This window comes from Aquila chrysaetos, chromosome 6, assembly GCF_900496995.4.
Source record: "Aquila chrysaetos chrysaetos chromosome 6, bAquChr1.4, whole genome shotgun sequence".
NCBI lineage: Eukaryota > Metazoa > Chordata > Aves > Accipitriformes > Accipitridae > Aquila > Aquila chrysaetos.
Genome location: NC_044009.1, coordinates 3,798,110 through 3,817,365, shown reverse-complemented (window position 1 = coordinate 3,817,365; position 19,256 = coordinate 3,798,110). Strand labels below are relative to the sequence as shown.

Here is a 19,256-nt window from a genome sequence, read left to right as displayed (position 1 = left end):
TGCTGTGTAGCTACCGTGATCTGGGAACGCAGCTGGACTCGGTCCTGCTGCCAGTAAGAAGGGAAATGCGGAGTAATTGCTACAGATTGACACCTTGCATTGTATAAAACATAATTTAATACATACACGTATGGTACTTGCATACAATACTGTCTTACATCCATGCGTTTGAATAGAAAACATTTAATCGTAAGCCGCCTTAATCACGAAGACTTTTGTTAATCACTGTCAGAAGATCACTGCATTAAATAAAAATACAGTGTAAGCAACTGGCCTGTGTCTTAATACTGACACATTTTAAGATTAGGAGGGTAAAGCTGTCAAAAGGTGGAACTTCTATTGTTTTGGCAACAGTTTGCCCGTGAGAAGCACGAATGAAGTTCGCTGGTGGAGTCACTTGAGGGGCAGGGTTATACTGCTGTGTCGGTGTGCCTAACAGAATTTTCAAGCATCTTCTCAGGAAAAAAACGAGGAGAACGGCTACTCTGTTCTGTTCAAAAGCTCATCAGGAGGGTAACACAGCTCAGGGGGCGGGTAGCAGTGATAGACCCCTGTTTTGTCAGCAGGAGGCAGCATTTACACCTCCAACATTGAGTAACACCAAGGAAATGTTCCAAGCACGTGGAATAAGGACAATTTTCATCTGCTTACACGACTTTAACGTATCTTTACCCTCCCAATCCCGGCTCCTCTTAGGAATAATCATGTAGATCCTTCAGATTGCAAAAATAGCCCTTTATTCCCTAAGGGAGTTAGAGGAACTGCACCCGCTGTCGTCAGGTATCCGGCCAAGGCGGCGCACAGCCGTGCGCCACTCAAGGCGAACAGTCCTAGAAACCTGTCTGTTGCTTCCAAAGCTCTGGTTTCCACGGAAAGGTTGGCAGCAGGATGCTGAGAGGCAGCTCCTTGGAGCATTCCTGGGCTGGAGGCAGCTTGGCAGGCAAGTATTTCAGGAGAGCTGCTGGAAGCGGATGCGTGCGTTCCACGGGCAGGCGCGGAAGGGGAGCGGGGTCGCGGGGGTCTGCCGGCGAACCAAGGAATGCCGTCAGGGCAGTAAGCCCTGTTCTGCCTCCCCGCCGTGCCGTGGGGAGGGATAGACGGGAGCGAGGGGCCGCCTCGCTGCTACGGGAGAGGGAGCTGGGTCACGGGTGTTGCCGCTGTGGTGTGTTTCGGGGGAAGATACTCCGGCCTGCTCATCGCAACGGTCCTCGTGAAGCAGCGGAGGTTCCCCGTCTTCAGGGCGCACTGGACCGGCCACAGAATGATGCAGAACAGGATGATGATCAACGCGGAGAGGAGGACTATGCGCTTCCAGTCGTCGCACATGTCGCAGCGGGACAGCCTCCCAGCTATCCCCGCCGGGGGAGCCTCCGGAGTTTCGGGCTTGCTCATGGCGACGTCGATGGAGATACACGAGTCTGGGTTCTCAGGGTCATCGGACGACTGACGGCAGCAGAGCTTGGTCCCTTCCATCCAGAGCACCTTCTCCTGCTGGAGCTCGGGAGGCAGCGTGGCGAGGAGCTCTTTGCTGGTCTCCAGTGCTGGGGCACCTTCCAGAGGGATGCTGGTCAGCTGCCTGCAGAAGGGACAGGGGAGCTGGTCCTCCGGTTGATTTGGGGGTAGCCCCGTGCTCAGGCGGGCCACGCACTCCAGGCAGAAAACATGGGAGCACTGGAGCAGCTTGGGCGTCTTGAAGGTGTTGTCGTAGGTGTTGAAGCAAATGGAACACTCGACGGGGGAGGTCGGCTTCGGAGACGTTGGGTTCGGAGAGCCCGGCTTGTCGGTTGGGGACCTCGCCTTCCTCTTGCCATCCCCCGGGGAGGTGACAACAATGGGGCTGATGGGGATGGGGATTTCACTTGGAGATGCAGGGACTGGGCTGGTGGGAGAGTCTGGCGTGTTGGAGTGCCACAGCTGCGTGAAGCACGACATGACGGAGGCCGGCGAAATAAATAGAGCCCTGGGAGACTCTAGAAGAGAAGAAAACCACAGCCTTCATTTTAAACAATGATGTGAAGACACCCGTCACCAGGCCTGCGTTTAACCCCTTAAAAGGAACAAAGAGCAGGTTCATGACTTCCACTGCATCCTGAGCCTGGAACAGATCCCTGCTAGAGGTGAGAATGACACAGGTAGCCTGTTCGAAGCTGCCATACCGAAGGTGAAGTGAAACGTCCTGCAAAGAAGCAAGCAACCAGCAGAGATCCGCCAGCCAGCCAAAGCCTTTTCACCAGAACCACCGTGGCGTTATAGATGGGAGCAGTCTTCCCCCGAACATGCCTCCCTCTGGGCAGAAAAAAAAAAAAAAACAAAACACACAACAAAAAAAACCTACCCCAGCTGGTGCTCCCCGACACCTGAGCAGGGAGGAGAGCAGAAGACTCCATGAGGTCAAGTAGGGACCTCGCTATGGCAGTCTATTAGTCTGGGAGGCACTCAGATATTATGGTGGCAGCATGAACAAGGCCTAAGAGACAGATAACACTATTCAGTTGCGGAGATAGCGGGGCGGGGGGGGGGTGTGAATCTCTTCTCTTTGGTGTGCTCAGACAGAGCGTTGTGCCTCAAATCGGGGTTCTGCAGGCAAGCGCGGCACCAGCCGACGATGCTGCCCGGTTTTGTCTATCCACAGCGGGATCTGAACCCCGCTCACGTCGCAGGAGAACCCAAGGAAGGTGAGGAAACACTGTTATCTCGTAAGGTTTGTTCTATCCCTGGCCCCAAGCAGCACGAGCGGCATCTCTGTCGTGTCACCGTGACACAGCAAGAAAGGGGACGTTGGAGGAAACGGCCTTGGTGCCAGAGCAAGGGGAATTCTCCACTGTTTCCTTGTTGCTCTGGTTTCCCTAGGGAAATACAGTTCTTCCCTGTCCTCGGCCCTGGAGGAGTGCCAGCTTGCTGTGTGCTGCCATGTGCCCTCTGCTTTCTTGTGGTGTGCAAGCAGGAGCCTGGAGTTGAATGGCTAATACGCCAGTTCTAGCAAATTGGTTTACAACTTTTACTCCAGCCTTTTCAGCCACCTGAATATTACCTTGAATTCCTGTTATCCTAGGCTAGACATGCAGCTTCGCATACCTTCTGATATTCAGATATATGACTTTTCAGCTATTGAGCACTTTTACCCGAAAGCAAGTGTTTAGCTGGAGGAACTTCCCAGCGACAGCCCTGATGCTGTATGCCTGGGGAACATTTTTTTAGGATGCGTCACCGAACTAGCTAGGCTTGATTCTTTGTGTTGGGAGATTTACCAATGACAAGCCAGAAATGTTCAGATTGCTGCTGTAATTATAGGTCTGCAGTCAGTCCGGCAATGGCTCACCAGCATGGGCTAGAGACTCCACGTCTTAGCATAAAAGGCTAACTTAAGGTATCGGAAGGACCGTGTATTCCTCACATCGCACAAAAAAGTCTCCATTATTTAAGAATGAAGTATTCTCCCCTCTCCCACCACAGCTAGCATTGCCAGAGCTGAAACCAACTTTAAGAACCTTCCTTATTTTCTTCTCTTATTTTAAATGAAGAAATTTTTGTGGAGCATCTCCTCAAGTTAAATTTTCAGTCACAGGCTATCTGCGCTTTTCAGCAAGTTGTAATTTATTTAAATGTATTTTTTTTCTCTGGCTACAGATCACCATGCATGTTTTAGCACAATCTGGCAGATGCTGATGAATTACAAATCCAAGCCCAAGTTGGCACAGAGATGAGGGAAACCTCTGGGGTTTGGCTTGGGGTTTGTTTTTTTTTTTTTTTGCTAAACCTTCTGTTTTGCAGAACTCCGTCCCCTACGCCCAGTTCTTTGCAGTCCCTCAGCTTGGTGTGTTTGTCAGAAAGTGAGCGGCAAAACCAGTGGCAGAAGGTAACCTCAGAAAGAGCGAGCCTTTTCTTATGCAAAGTGTAACTTCATAACCTATGTGAAAAAGCTGTTCTGTTAGGGTTTTTACTAGTTTGTAATATGACAGCCGTAGTAACAGCAGTATCTTGACAGTAAACTTGAGGAAGTTTACTCACAACAGTTGCTTTTAAATGAAGATACAAGCTTTTGCCCACATTTTCCCTTTGCTAATGATTGTGACACTATAGACAATTAGAGTTTTAATAAATTTAGAGTCTACTTAACAACATTTTGGTCTTACGTGGCACCTTGATCACACACGATGCAGGTAGTTGACTTTTAAACAGGGAAGATATGAAGAGCAGGGCACAGAGCCGAGGCATGGGAAAGACAGTTTTAATTTGTACTCTGCCGCACTGGACAGGTCAGCCTCTGCCCGCTTCTTGAGTCTTTCGTTGCATTGCCATAGTGCCGATGCTCAGAAAGTTAAATCGGGTTTGGGCAGCAGCTAACGCAGGGACCACGATTACTCCTGGGCGCGACTGCTGTACTACTAAATGAGAGCCAGTCGCTAAAGCTGGAGAGTCCCAATGAAGACATGCAGCGTGGAATCTCAATAGAATTCGTTAGGGTTCGGGGGTTTTGTTTGTTTTTCTCTTGGGTTTTGTTTTGGGTTTTTTTGCACTACACAATCACGTGATATTTTTTTTTTTTCCTAATACAAGACAATATCTTCAATTGTTCAGACCTCCATGGTTGCACTGCATTTCCTCAGACCCTGCAACTATTTATCTCACTTTCCCAGCTATTTACCAGGGCTTTCCAGAAACTTTGGGAACATCACTAAATAACTAAACCATCCAGGAGAGACACATAAACTCAGATTTAAAGCTGAGTAGTTAAGTACTTTTTACTTCCCAACAAGCTCTAGAAAACTTCCTTCCACACCATAAAACCAGACAAAAGAGAACACGCAGTTAAGATAGTGGCCAATGCTGTTCTGTAGCAGGATTCCCTAATGGTATCTTTAACTCAGAGCAACTGAATACACAGCAAGTTGAGAGGTGTACGGCAGATTAAAGTCTATAAATACCTGTTCAGAGTGATGTTTAGAAGGAGAAAAGCATATTCTGGGCTCTTGATTTCTACCCCTGAAGAGTCTTCTCTCCAGAGGATAGTCCTAGGCTCAGGGTCTTTTGTATTTATAAGCCGCCGTCTGGTATCCGAGCTCCGCGGTAGCTTCCCGAGTTGTTTCCAAGCACGGTAGGTCTGGCGAGACAAGTAACCTCTAACAGCTCCCTGTGTACAAGTGGCCCTGCCGCTGTAATTCAAGTATCTTTTATACCTTCCTGTCTAGAGGTGACTTACCTGCTCCACCTGCCTTTCCCCATCACCACTGAATCACTCCGTTGGCTGCAGGCGCGCTCCCGCTCCGGCCGGTTTCTATGACAAACAGGGCAGGCTGGAATTCTCCTGATAAGGGGCAGTGCTGCCGAGGACACCCGCCTGTGCCTGCCCTAGGGAAGCGATGTGGGAAATGGTTATTTCTTCGTCTTCCCTGGACGGGGGAAGGCTGCCTGCTTGCCGGTGAATTCTCGCAGGTCTTCGACTAGCTTTGAGGTTCGTTTTTTTTCAGTTGCTCGTCATAATCTGGTTCGGTTTGTGCAGGTGTACCGGCTATGTTTTCACAGGGCAGCAAATCTTCTGAAAGAAAATTTCAGGACACCCGAAAAAGGCAGTTATTGTTCTCTTGTTTCTTCGTGAAGGACAAGGAATTTGCAAGTGCCTTAGATTAACAGCAGAAGCAAGATTCTGACAGTCAAATTTCTTGTGATTTGTTGAGAAAAAAATTGTTGCGATAGAAAAATCCAGTATAAGTTTGAAAGCCTGCAAGCTGTTTATAAATGAGTTGAACCACTCTATACAGTCACATGTCTGCCTCGAGCTCCTATACAATCGTTCAAAATAATACTGTATGGATTGTCACAGAGAAGGAATTCTTTGCAGCTTTTGGTAGTAATTGACACAGAGAAATATTATTTGACCTGCAAACTTTTTGTGGTTCAAAGGACAGCAATCCACGATCCGGAAAAAAGAACCAACAAATTTACACTCGTGCAGATAAGGAAACAAGTGTGCGTTTGTGTGTGGTAGAAGTAACAGACAAACATTCAACATTTAGTCTAGTTCTTATTTGTTGCAAATACTACTTTTCTTTGTTCAATTTCTCAAAAAAAACCCCAACACAAGATGGTCTGTGGATTTTTTCAGGATGGTATCAGGAAGTGTCTTCCTAAAAAGTGGTTGAGAAATTTCACTCTCAAAATGTATGGAAGCGTATTCATCTCTTGGGACAGAGAGGTGTGTAAACCCCATAGACTCTAGTGGCAGTCAGATACAACTCACTTTGGCTTCCACATGCCTCTACTTCAGGTCACACTGTTCACTTCTAGTGAGCTGAAATCCAAAAGGAGGCTTTTAAGAATAAAAGAGAAGCATGCTGAAATTACCGATGTTTTAAATCAGTTTTAGGATTAAAACTAAGGTTACCTGATCCTTCCACAGCTAGAAGGATCTGGTCTAGAGCATTGTTCCTCCGGTGGATTTACGATGAGCTCCATGGGTGACTCTAGAAGACAAACACCTCAATGGAGAATGAAGGTTAAGACTAAACTGTCCCAGATCCGCATGTCAATGGTATAGCTCCCTCGGCGGAGTGCGCGTGTGCCATAGGAAAAACAATCCATACGCTAGACTGAGCACGCAATGCGAGCGCAGAGTACTCCCCCATCTATTTATGTCGCTGTTCAGGGATGAGTGAGGCTGGAAGCAAACACTGTCTACAGCTGACAAAGCAGGATGTTTGATGAATGGATGTAAATCAGATTTTTAAAAGTCTTGCTCACTTAGTCACTTGCATAAGCACTTGGGTAAATTGGGCCCAAAATTAACGACGCTTCAATAACATACCGGGGTACGTTACGCTGGGTAACACACTGAGGTCTAGCTGAGACCCCCTCCCCTGGTAGTTAGTGGAGCAACACTGACTCACTTTTTGATCATGCTCTAAAGACAGACATGGGCACATTTTAAGCCCTTTACCTACTGACAAGAGCAGGATTGCTGAACTGCCGTGTGAGCGGACTACTGCCGTTTCCATGTTTCTGAGGCTGGCTTCCCATCAGCTGCAATACGGGACTGCTGCGTGGAATGGGTCGAGTCCAACCCAGAAGCTGAGAGCCTGGGGCAAACTGGGCCGCCCAGTGCATGCCCGCACACTCCTCCCTCTGCAAGGATACACCGGGTATGCAAGGCACCGAGCCTGCCGAGACCTGGCACCGTACTGGGATGACGATCGGGGCTTGGCTTCCAAAAGTGAGTGGGAGGCTTGCTGTTATTTTTATCTTCTGCTCGGAGGAATAGACTGAGCATGTCACGAGCTGCAGCTGGTCTTGGGTGGATCCCAGAGGGTTGGGAGCAATCAGTTGTGGGAGCACCTACTTTCATGTTTGCGCTTAAAGGAACAGTGGTACTAAGTAGAAACAGTTACTTTATTAATACTGTTCTTTCCTTGAACTTGCATTACACACGCACGCTTCAGATGCTTCTCAAAGGTATTCTCTGCGTACAGGTGTAGGGGTATGCAAACAGCAGCTTGAAAATACTTGTTCTAAATTGATTTTTGCTAAGCCATGCAGGAACGAAGATGATGTGACTCGAATGGTGGGATGAGATACATGTCTCTGTGATATACAGTCACCTTGAGCAAAACACTTAATTTCCATGGACTTCTGTGGCTCATTTCCTAAATAAATAAATAGATAGATAAATGAAATTAAATTAAGGAAAGGAATTATAAGCCTTCCTTTTTCTGGACTGTGTATTTAGTTGGGGAGCCTGGGAGGGATGTGTGTTGCCTACTGCATAGGGCTGATCACAGTGGCTCCAGCTGGAGACCTAAGGTAGGATCCCACCTACAGTGAATAACTGTGCTTGAAACATTGAAGCTTTCAATGGTCGGACCCTTCCCACCATTACCTCTCCTTATTTTACCAGCATCAGTAAGCATTGCCATCTCATCCGGGACTGGGGGGTGAAGTGAAGAGATCTTCTAAAGGGTATGTATTCTTTTCGGGGGGATTTAGGAAGGGTTGTAATGAAAAAGAGTGTTTCTAACAGCAACTACCAACCGGTTGAGGAAATGACCAGTTACAAACTTGCAAGCCAGGTTCCTTAGTGTGAAAAGAAGCAAAGTATACTGCAGAGTAATAAAAACAGACTGCTGATTACAGCTTTAGGCTGTTTCCTTGGCTTGTCTTTACCTCCACTACTGCCCAAGTATATAACTCTTTTCATTCTCTCTGTAGTTCATCTCAGTAGATAAACTAAAGCCACCAAATAAAGATGGCTGGGGAAAAAAAAAACCCCACCACCACACCAAGCAATGAGCAACAAGCTTCCTCTGGTCTCTTTCTCCCTTCATCCAAGCCTAACTACTTTCTCATTATTGTGTACCCATTGGCACATCTGGGGGTGCTACCTTTTTGTTTGTGTTTTGGGTATTGTTTACAGCTCTGATTTGTTGGGCTGCATCCTAAGGTGATCTATAAAGCCCGGAAGGGTTTTAGAAGGCCTTTCATGCTGGGAGAAACCCAAGCAAGCAGTTGCTGCAGAAGCACAAGAGCGTCAAGAGCCAAACTGCTTTGGACTCAGCCTTTGCAGGACAAAACTCCAACGTGTGTCGTGTTATTCCTGCCTACAAAAGACATGCCTGCTAGGTTCACGGAGCTGCACCTTACTTTCAAGGGAAAAAATAAGGGTATGGCTTAGGACAGATGTGCTGGTTTTAACTGGGTGAAAACAAGCCTAAGTCAAACACCCTTGTGAAACACGGAATAGAAGTCTCTGCAGCGTTAAACGCTTACAGCGGGAGGATACTACTTAGACTATGTTTTCTATTAGCTTACACGCAGACACCCCCCCAGCTTCTGTGACTTGTGGCACAGGTCCAGCTCAGCTCTCCACCTTACGCTGTTATCATCTGTTAATCCCATGCAGAAGCGGCGAGACTCAGCACTGCCAGAGTTTTCCTGGCAAACAATTCTTTGGCCTCAAGCTAGCATCACTTTTTGATCCTGCAGTGTTCCTCAGAGTCAGAGGGCCTGATGCTCTGTGCAATTAATGCTCCAAGGTGGTAAACAGCACCATTAAGTGATGTTTCCCATGCTAACTCACGGAGCTCTTTTATTTGTCTTCACGTGCAGCTAGCTGCCTGACCAGGTGTTCCCCATGAAGTCTTATCATTGTTGCAGTAGTTTGCACCTACGGCTAGACAGGGCTATTTAAATTCCAGAGTGTGTGTTATGTACTGTCAGGAAAGAGCCTTGGTGAGTCATCAGGTAAGCGAGACGGGGAGCTCACTGTGGGATACTTTTAATGTAATTATATTTTATCCTTCTCTAACTGTTTCTATCAGACAATCTCAAGACACTTCACAGACATAGTGAACTGAGCCTTCCAATAACTATGTTTATTGAGGATGTTATCTCGTTTTACAGCTGGGGAAGTTTCGTGGCGCATGGGAAGCCCAGACATTGTTGAGAAATGCTGCTGACCTCTGTGCAAGCAGCGATGCCTGGACAGGTTGTGCCCTTTAGCATGTCAGAGTGACTTGCCAGAGCAGGGGGCTAAAACTTTAAGCAGGTGGTGGAGTGGAAAACACCATCAGAGCTCTGCATTACCGATAAATATCCACTATCTGTAGCTTGATACGGATTCAGAGAAAAACTGCTCCTGTCAGACAGAGCCACAGATTGTGCCCCTCAGGTGATTCCCGTCCTCTTAAGTGATGCCTGTCTTTACTGCCTAGGCCAAGCCCAAGTCCTAGAACCATGTGCCTCTGTAGTTTAATCTCATTCAAAGGCTGGATCCACCTGCCACCTAACTTTGCACTGTTCTTCATTTCCTGTAGTCACCAGGAAAGCACCATGATTAGATAATCATTACAAGGTGCAGATGCAACATAGCAATTTTCCTGATACTCTATAACACATGTGACTATTACTCTTCAGCGGCTGGAGGCTGTATGATTCAGCCACTCGCGGCTAGATTTTCAAATAGCAAGAATAGCATCCATTCCCTGGACATAAGGTCAGGTCTTTTTTTCTAGCTCATTATTTCTGAAGGAGTAAGTGACTGGGACCGATGGCTAAACTGTGGTCTATAAATCATTGGTGATCCATGATACCATGCCTAGGAGACTGTTGGCTTTCCAAATGTCTATGCTGCTTCTATAGTGGCTTGCAAGGAAAGTTTGATACCAACAATCATAAACAGTGGCTTAAAGGAAGAGTAAATCACACCAGAATTAAGGTCCTTGGAAGTATTCAGCGAGCGTGGCAGTTCCTTCACTTAAGCTGATACCCACAACGTGGCCAGTAAAAGCCGTGTGCCTAGTTGAAGGGTTGTTAGATATTCCCATGAACCGCAGCACCAGCTCCTTTTGAAGCTGCAAGTGGCTCGACTGCAGCTGGAGTTGAGACGTAGTGCCTGTAAAGTGCACGGGAACCAAAGTAATTACTCTCCTGAAACACAAACGGGATGCTCTTCCCGTGGACCGGTAAGGTAGCTGTTGTTGTTTTTGCCAGCCCTAGAAGAAGTTTATCCAGAGGCAGCCACGTTCATAGCATGTTGCTGCTGAGGGAGACGATCAGCAGGACTTGAGATGGCAATAGCAGCAAGGTGAAGGGCAATCTTAACAAGCTCTCACCGACACGTTGTTAATTGCTCTCATGAGTGTCCCACGGAGGTCGTGTTCCGGCAGCGTTACTCACTTCCCATCCCGGTGTGGTGACACGATGAACTTGGGAAACGGCCTGTGATGTCAGAGCTGAGGAGGGGATGGCTGCAGGGACATCTTGCTTCTCCTCTCCAGTGACTTTTCCTTAGGCAACGAGCCACATGCCCTCTGCTGGCTAAATTCTCCTTTTCCACTCGTGAACTGTGCTCAGCCCGACTTGCGTCTAGCCAGCGGAATAGATGCCTCACCCCACAGCGGGGGTTTTTGCGCTCATCAGAGCACATCCAGGCAGGAGGGGGGTGTTGGGATGCTGATGCATCCGACCAGGGACGTTTTCTGGCACACCAGACCGGAATTCCAGCGTGTGGCTCCCCATGAGATCACTACAAAAAGGATCTGATGTCGGTGGCGATGAGGGACAGGGTTCTCTGTGGCGTCTGCGCAAAGTGCTCACACCCTGAGGGCTCTCTGCCAACACTGATCTTTTCAGGTTACGAATAGTACATCCCGAGTCGGTGCCTTTTGCTTTCTTCACCCTGCAGGAGTCCACCAGCTTGGGAAGGATCAGATGCTTGACACACCTTCTCAGCAATCTCTAAGGACAAGCATGACCCTAAGCTCTCTATTTCTCTGCCGTGTCCTCCCCGTCCCCGAGGATGAACCAGCAGTCCCCCAGTTCTCTTATCCCCACAGATGTAATCCCACAGTCCCTGTGTATGACCTGAGAAATCGGTAAAGACACTTTTCCATAAAGCTCAGCAAAGCAAGCAGACTGGTGGACATGGTAACCTCCGTAACTTCCAGCTGCAGGAAGGACACCAGCACACCTTGGTCTCAGTGGCACTCTGTTTTTCCTGCACTGAGCAAGCACAGGACTCCACCTACTGTCTCCTTCCCTTTCCCATCCCAGAAGCTTAATTATCCCTGAGCCATATCATAGTCCTAAAACTCTGTAGTGGGCAAATGCTTCTTATCTTTTTCTTTTTTTTTTTTTTTTTTTTTTCCTTTTCTAAAGCCCCAGAGAGAAATTGTTCCTTCTTTGCCCTCTGCCTACCCATCATAGAAACGATGGATGTGATGAATAATCTTAGGACATGTCATCGTAGTTGTCCTTTTTAAACTCTGATCATTTTATATCCCTATTTTATATATGGTATCTATATTTGCTTTGCGTTCCTTGAGTTTCTGAAGTATTGATAGAGTTGATCTTCTCCAGGCAGTAACTGAATGCTTTTTCAAGTGTGACACTTCAGTTACGACCGGTGCATAATAGGTTTAGTTCTTGGATATTCATTTGTGTTACTAACATACACAGTTAATCATTTAACTGCTAGAGGGAGTATAGGATACTATCCCAGATGTGGAACTGGCTGGAAGTACAGTAAGAAAATATCTTAGTGAGTTGTCCATGCTGAAGAGAGCAATTTATGCTTCAGTCCTAAAGAATGTGGCGGGACAAGAATGCAAAACATATCCTCATATGAATTTGTAAATAAATTAGTAGATGCAGAGCTGTAAACTGAGTTCCAGTAAGATACGGCAAAGTGAAAAGCAGGTCGTGTTGGCACGAAGGTAAAACGTCCTTCTAGTGCATCAGATAATTTATCACCATTACCCTTATATGGCAATATAAAAAGAGCATAAGGATGTTCTTTGTGCCTTCATAAAAGTTTAATCTATAACTTCATCCCTGGGTCTAGTTCTGTCCCCAAACACTTTCTGACGTATGGATCTGAGCTGGAGAGACACTCTCATGTTCAGTGTTCCAGCAAGAGACATCATTTCAGTTAATGATTCAAAGGGAAAGAGCAATCACGAGTGATGTCCTTTTAATATATTTCTACTATTTTCCATATACTTATTTATTATGCTATTTTAGCAAAGTAGGACACTAGAGCCCTTTGCAGCTCTCGCCTCAGGCTCCAAGTCACTTGGTGTTCGTTCCAGGGACTGGTAGAGTCACAAAAGCTGGTGTTTTGTAAGCGTGTGACTAGAGAGAACAAAACTGGGGGATAGCTCACCAGATTCTCAGCAGATACGAGTGGGTTTTACACTGGGCCGCCCTGGAGTTCCCCGGTGTGCTCATAATCGCTGAGGATCCAGGGTTCAGAGGAATAAGCAGACTGGCACTTGAGCAGCCTTGGTGTCTCCTGGGGCAGCTCTCTTGCCTCCAGTTGCACAGGTAAATGCTGCTTTTATTCTGGTTACATCATCCTGCCATGGTCTTTATACACCGCGTGCTCTAAATTACACGCCCCGTATCCTTTGCTCGGCACTTTGCACGGCACAGAGCACTGGTGCCTTTCAGTTCTAGCAAAATAACAATATTGCAGTGTAATTACCGGACAGGAACTCTGTCCAGACACAGGCTGTCTGTCCCAGCATAGCGGAAGCAGGAACTTGGAAGAGGGTTGTGGGATTTGGCCCTCTGCAAATAATGGAAAGCCAGAACCCCTTACGCATGTGATAAAAAACAGAGGAGCATTACAATATTTGTATTCACAGTGCAAGCCATTTTCCATCTGTCAATACGACACTAACTCTAGTTTACATAGAAATGCAAATGTTTGTGGGTTTTTTTTTTACACTCGCTTCCTTCAAGCCTAATCCTATGCTAAGCAACGACTGCTTCCAGTGAGTTCAGTGGCAAATGAGGATGCTCAGCAGCTTCTGGGAACAGACCTTTGGCTCTCAAATTCAGCATCATGCCATGCCACTCATTCTGAGTAAAAAAACTACGCTCCAGCAGAAGAAGGAAATCTTTTAAAGTTGAAATATAATTGCTGCATATTCTCCATAGTTAGCAGGAGGAAAGATTAAGTTCTAGATCACGGATCTGAGGTAGCAAACCCCCAGAGACCTGATTCTGAATTCAGTTTTCAAGGATGTCATACGGATTTAAGATGCCTCAAGGTACTACATGAACCGCATGCCTTAGCGATGCCTCCTACCGCTACTCCATCTCTGTGAAATGCATCAGTGAAGGTCATTCAGCTCTCTTGCTTAGCCTTGGACCTTTTGTGAAAGGGAAATATCAGACCAGATATGCTGATTGAACTTATGCCAGGGAAGGACTGGCCTCCAGCCTTCCCACAATTAGTTTGTGTTGCAGGCTTCCCATCCCTTTGTCTGGACCTTCTCCCAGGTATAGAATTATCCAGGCAACAGCCCCCTGGCAGGTCAACACCTGGATTTAGTTAGTCCTCAAGTAAATAGTTCTCGCTGATCAGAAAGTGAAGTGAGAGAAGAGCTCCTCTGGAGGGACTTTGATGTATTTTTAATGTACCTGATGCAGACAGTGAGTGTTTCAGCAATGGATGTGATATTAACAGCTAAACTAATTGTGTACCAATTTGCTTTTCCTAAGTGCAATCTTAAATGTTTGTACGATCAGCGTGGAATAAATTATTAAGTTTCTCTAATCCTTCTTGCCATTCTTGCTAATGATCAATATTTATGATACAAAATGATTTTTTTGAAGAGCATCAAGCTTCCCTGGGTCTCCTGAGTGCCTGCCTTTTCCACATCTTGTGCCTCCTGACCTGTGAACTGCCTAAGTTGGGCTTAACGCAGCTTTCACTAGGGAAATAAATATTGGCTGTGATGCAGGTGTCAGGAGGGGACAGGTCTCTGTGTTACAAAAGGGCCTTTGATCAAAACTGACATCAGGAAGACAGAGATGAGGAAAAAACCTAGGAAGGTCTCCGTGAACTGTGACAATGGTGACAAAAAACGGAGAAGAAAACAGATAAAGCATATGTCTTCTGCTTTGCAGCTTTTCAGATGCGCTACAAATTCATCGGTTCTGTAATTCTTCAGATCTGTGGCATAATAAATGTGTCTCAGTCTTCCATGCCGTGTGTAAAACAGTTTTCGGAAGCGTGGCTCCAGTGCTAAAGGGGTTGGTTCGTGGCTCCAGCGCTGGTCCAGTAATGGACATACTGGCCTGGCTAAATGATTGCTTTATTAGCACTGTTCAGTCTGTCACGTACCTCTTCACATAGCTAAGGAGACGCAAAAATTTAAAAAGCTCTAGAACCAGTTGCTGTTCTTTTTCTTCCCTGACCTGGAAATGACTGGGATAATATTCAATGGCAACTGTTTGAGTTGCAATTTAGATTAAAGGTAGTATTTCAAATTAATACCCAAATGCAAACCGGTCCATCAATGACTATTGCTATTAACTTCATTGCACTCTCTTTACAGAAGGAAAGTTAAATACTGACAGGTCTGGCATCTCAGAAGGGAAACGAGAATCTTGGGGCTTCAGTTTTCAAACATAAGGAAGATTTGTCTTTCCCTTTCTTGCTTTTTTGCTGTTTCTCAATATAATTGAGAATTCTACACCAAAATATATTGTAACAATTTTTCGCTATATACTTTCTGTTTTGTGCATCATTCGTATTTATTTTAAATGTTCTTGAGATAGTTCAAATGACATACAGCTGCCTTCCTCACCCAACAATGCCTACTCCTTTCATGTTTCAAATGCAGTGCAACCACAATGCTGAGTTGATGGGAGAATTATAGTCCTGGAAACAGACTGCGATGTCACAAAAATAAGATCTTGTTGCCTGATCAGTGGGATAGATGGTGCTGCACCACTTACAAACTGAGTCACTTTAGAAAAGATAGATGAAGCATTTACGGAAGAGACAGGTCATCTCCATGGTTTTTCTTTACACTATGGAACATCCTACTTAGTCTTATTATTAGCAACAAAGAGAGAGTGCAGTAGTTTTTCTTTTTGTAACTGTGGTGCTCACAGGTGGTGAGCTGTAAGACCCACAGAAAGCCTTGGCTTGTCCCTGCGGTATTTACAGTGAAGGAGAAAGGAAAAGAAAAGCTGTTCAATGCATAAGCTGAGAGCTCGAACCCGACAGGCTCCGAGCATCTTTTGTTTAGGAAAGTCCTTTTTGTATGAGGCACTTCGATTCGGAGATTTTGATCCCATGCTCACCTCCCCAAAGCACCTACTCCCAGGAAACAAAAACACAACTCGCTTCGTTCCGCTTTTTGGCTTATAACAAGATGTGGCCGGTTGTAAGAGAGCTCTTTAAACGTACACTGTGTGCTGAGGCAGTTCAAACCACTACTGCCCTAAAGATGTCATTCTGAGCGTGGTAGCCTCCAGCAAGTGAGAGATCGCAAGCGCCACATTCTAGTCTTGTACAGCACGGATTTTACAGCCATGAGTGGGCGTCTGGAAAATTGCTGGTTTCTCTGCTCATGTCCCGTGTCTGCAAGGATGCACATTACACGCTGGCTTTCCAACCCGGGATAAACACGCACTGCCTCATCTCTCCTGTGCCCCCAGGTGATGGGGAAGGAATACCATGGTGGGAAAGGAGGAGCAGACTGGTTTAGGGATCTGGGTTCTCAGGTTTTAGTGCACGGTGTAGGATGGGAACAAGCAGCTGGCAAAAACTCCATAAGGTGCCGGTGCCTGCCAGCCCCCCGTGGAGCTGTGGCCTTGGGTGCAGAAGAGCTTGTCAGAGCCATGATTAGAACATACCTTCCCCATCACTCATCCCGTCCTCAGCTCTCGAGACAAAATGCTAAATATTACACTAGGGAGAGCATTCGGTTTCGTTCTCCGCAGGGTTAAACACACGTTTTCATAAACTGGCAGATGAATTCCTTCATTTTTTTTTATTGCTTTACACTGATTTGCCGTATTCTTATTTATGCTTTTCCCTGGGTCTAGTTATTTACTTTTCCTTGTAGAATTTTTATCAACATTCAGATACTCATAGAACATCTTTTTTTTGTTTATTTTACTTATTCATTTTTGTTTACCGTGAACAAAGTAGTATTTAAATACTGCTGCATGTGGAGATGACATGTTGCTTCTGGGCCCAGAAAACTGGAGGTATGGAGTAAGAGATTTAATAGCTGTTAAATAAAAGAGAAGGAGGCAAAAAGAGAGAAATCATTGTTCCTCTGCTTAATATAAGGTAAGCATAGGGTTAAAAAAATTTCCTTCATGAACTGAAGACAGGACAGTGCTAATCAAGTGCTGGAAGATTAACTTGAAGGAAGTGACTTGTAATTATAATTTTGCTGTCCATTAATGTCTTACCTGACAGGCTGTGAACGGCAGGATGGAAGCTGGTGGTGAATTCTGTTTTATGGAAGCTATGTCACTCAGCAAAGCCTTATGGAAGATAGCACAAGGTTGTCATGACTGACTCTTCAAAGAGAATTTCCTTTCTGGTATGCGTATTGGGTAGCTAAACCTAGTGAACGGGTTATTTCCTCTAAGCCTCTCTTGCCATAAGCTGAAGCAATTCAAATCAAGATATAAGTTTTAAAGCTAGCAATGGATTTCTCCTGTTATTCAAGACAACAGCTAAAAGCTGAATTTGTGGCAGGGTCTGGGAATGCAAAAGTGAGCTTTTGTAGGAACAGGTAATAGCTTTTTCTAGACAAATTCTGTTAAGCTTTCAGCTGTGAGAATAGCTGAGAGAAAATTGCCGTGAGCTTTAAAGGAGGGATCCAGAGATATGGACCTGAGGCTGGGTGTCATGTGCTGCTGTTCTCAAAAACTATGGGAATTACTTACTTTCATAAAAGCAATAAAAAAAAAGATGCCAGGCTCCTTCCTCCTTCTGCAGCTACATGCATGCCTTTTGAAGTATGTTGTGAATTTCCTGGATATGAGAAAGATATTTACAAAGCATCAACTGCTCGCTCAGGAATGGAAAACGTAAGCCCTCGGGGACAGCTTAATAAATGGCAGAAACCTCATACTCCTTACTCCTGTGAGTGCGAGAGCCATCAAATTACCCAGCTTCAGTGGCTGCGACAGGAGCCTCCTGGCAGGAAATCCTGTTGCGCAAATCTGTTTCCTTGTTGCTTCCCGTGCTGTAATTTTTTTCAGAAACAATCCATCTTTTGAATGCTGTGAAGGACTGAGGGAACTGAGTTTTTGCTGTGTCTTGATTTATTCTTTGCTTGACCTTTCTCTCGGGTCCTCTTGAGAAATCCTAAAGCCAAGCTCGCTCTCTCCAAGACGCTCTTTCTGCTCACTCTGGAAAATTTGTAAGTACTGAATTGGGAGCTGATTTTTCTGTGACTCAGCAATTGAGTCTTCTGTGAACAGAGCACAGATGTGAAAGAGGTGCTGATAAAGGAGGAATGCATTGAATTGTGACAATGCAAAAGGCAGTGAGAAAACGCAGGAGTTCCCATCGGTCCGGATAAAGAAGTTCTTCAGGGCAGTAGAGCAGATTTTCCTCACAGCTTTTGAAGTTGTGCCGCTCCGATAATTGCTCAGATGTTTTGCTGGGATGCCTGAGACTCCTTTCTTTGCCGCAAAAGGAAAGATGAGTTGCTTCTGTATATGCGACCGTATACCTCACATGTTGAAAGGACTGTGATCTTTTCTGTTTTTACATATACACGTGCATACATACACATGTAAAGATATATATATAAAACAGTATATATCTATACTTTATATATATAAAAAAATAAGTTGCTATCTACTGAATCACTGCTCTAAGTAGCTGCTGGGGACATAAAAGTACGCATGTGACGGACGTATGTCCACCTTGTTCGATAGTTGTATTCTCCAATAGCCCAAACGGCCTGATAGCCCAAACTCCCTGAAGAGCAGTGATGTTGGTGGTACACTGTGTGCCCTGGTCGTATTAAATAGTACTTCTGGATGCTTTAAATTCAAATGCAAGTGTTGCCGTGTTGTGAATGCATTGTAGACTGCCACGGAGCTACAGAGTTTGTAAAATAAAAGCAGATGCCCAGTTTATCCTGTTACAGGATGGCTGGACCACATAGAGAGAGAGAGAAATAAATGCAGCATTCCTCTAACAAACTCAAACTAGTAAAAAAGAGGCCCTTAGAGCTGCAGAGCCACTTTTCTTGTTGAAAATTTCTTGCATGTCTAGGCTTCTAAATCCAGTTAGGCCTTTAGGAACGGCCATGAAACAAGAGTAATTACCCTAGCTGTCTACAGCCTCTGCTCCAAAGGCTCATCTGTAATCTTGCATTGATAATGGCTAGTGAAATTGTAAACGTAGGTCTTCCATCTTAAGACCACAGTTAATCTTTTAAAAAAGTACTACTCCATAAAGCAGTTCTCCAGTAAATTAATCGGTCACCAAGAAAAAAAAACAAACAAACCAACAAACCCCAAAAACCCCAGGGACTGCAGAAATTACAGCACTATATTTTTAAAATGCAGTAGCAATTCTCGTGATTGCTCAAGAATATTATGCTCTTGCTCCTGCCCTCAACTTAGTGAGACCCACTGCTGTTCATCTTGCCTAGATACTGCTCATTCACTTAGCACATGATGCATGCCAGCACGTATTACATTCTGAGACACCTATGCAATACACCGATCTCCGCAGACTGCAAAGATATACTTTCACTGACATCGATTTTTGCGCTTATCAAGCCAAATGAAAAATCCTACCAAAGCAGAATGCAATTTACTTTTTAATAAAACTTAAATGGAAGTCAATATATCACTGAAAATCTCTTTTCAATGTGGTAGTAATTAAAGCTATATATTACTGGAAGCATTAAAACTTTAATACATTTTCACGTATATTTATATAGCTTATAGTTAATCTTTGTACTCGCAGCAAGAGCCTCAAG

At 45.4% G+C, this 19,256-nt stretch overlaps 1 protein-coding gene across 3 annotated transcripts; it reads right to left on the bottom strand.

The window, feature by feature from the left end:
• Nucleotides 1–143: 143 nt before the first annotated feature.
• RNF223 (ring finger protein 223) lies at nucleotides 144–5,261 on the bottom strand. Of its 3 annotated transcripts, XM_030018765.2 has the most exons (3): nucleotides 4,926–5,119; nucleotides 2,336–2,467; nucleotides 144–1,970 (listed from the first exon to the last, which is right to left on the bottom strand). In XM_030018765.2, exons 2-3 carry the CDS (start codon nucleotides 2,385–2,387, stop codon nucleotides 1,123–1,125), a joined length of 900 nt encoding a protein of 299 aa, XP_029874625.1. In that variant the 5' UTR covers nucleotides 2,388–2,467; nucleotides 4,926–5,119; the 3' UTR covers nucleotides 144–1,122. The 3 variants fall into 3 exon arrangements, with proteins under 3 accessions (XP_029874625.1, XP_029874627.1, XP_029874626.1); XM_030018767.2 differs by lacking the exons at nucleotides 2,336–2,467; nucleotides 4,926–5,119 and adding an exon at nucleotides 5,201–5,261; XM_030018766.2 differs by lacking the exon at nucleotides 2,336–2,467 and having other exon boundaries at nucleotides 4,926–5,143.
• Nucleotides 5,262–19,256: the final 13,995 nt, after the last annotated feature.

What these genes read in the sequence shown, in the direction of transcription:
- RNF223 (XM_030018765.2), bottom strand. Translation starts at nt 2,387, where the DNA reads ATGGAGTCTTCTGCTCTCCTCCCTGCTCAGGTGTCGGGGAGCACCAGC. An exon ending in GTCGGGGAGCACCAGCTGGG is followed by an intron (nt 1,971 to 2,335) that starts GTAGGTTTTTTT and finishes CTTCTCTTCTAG; the next exon opens with AGTCTCCCAGGGCTCTATTT.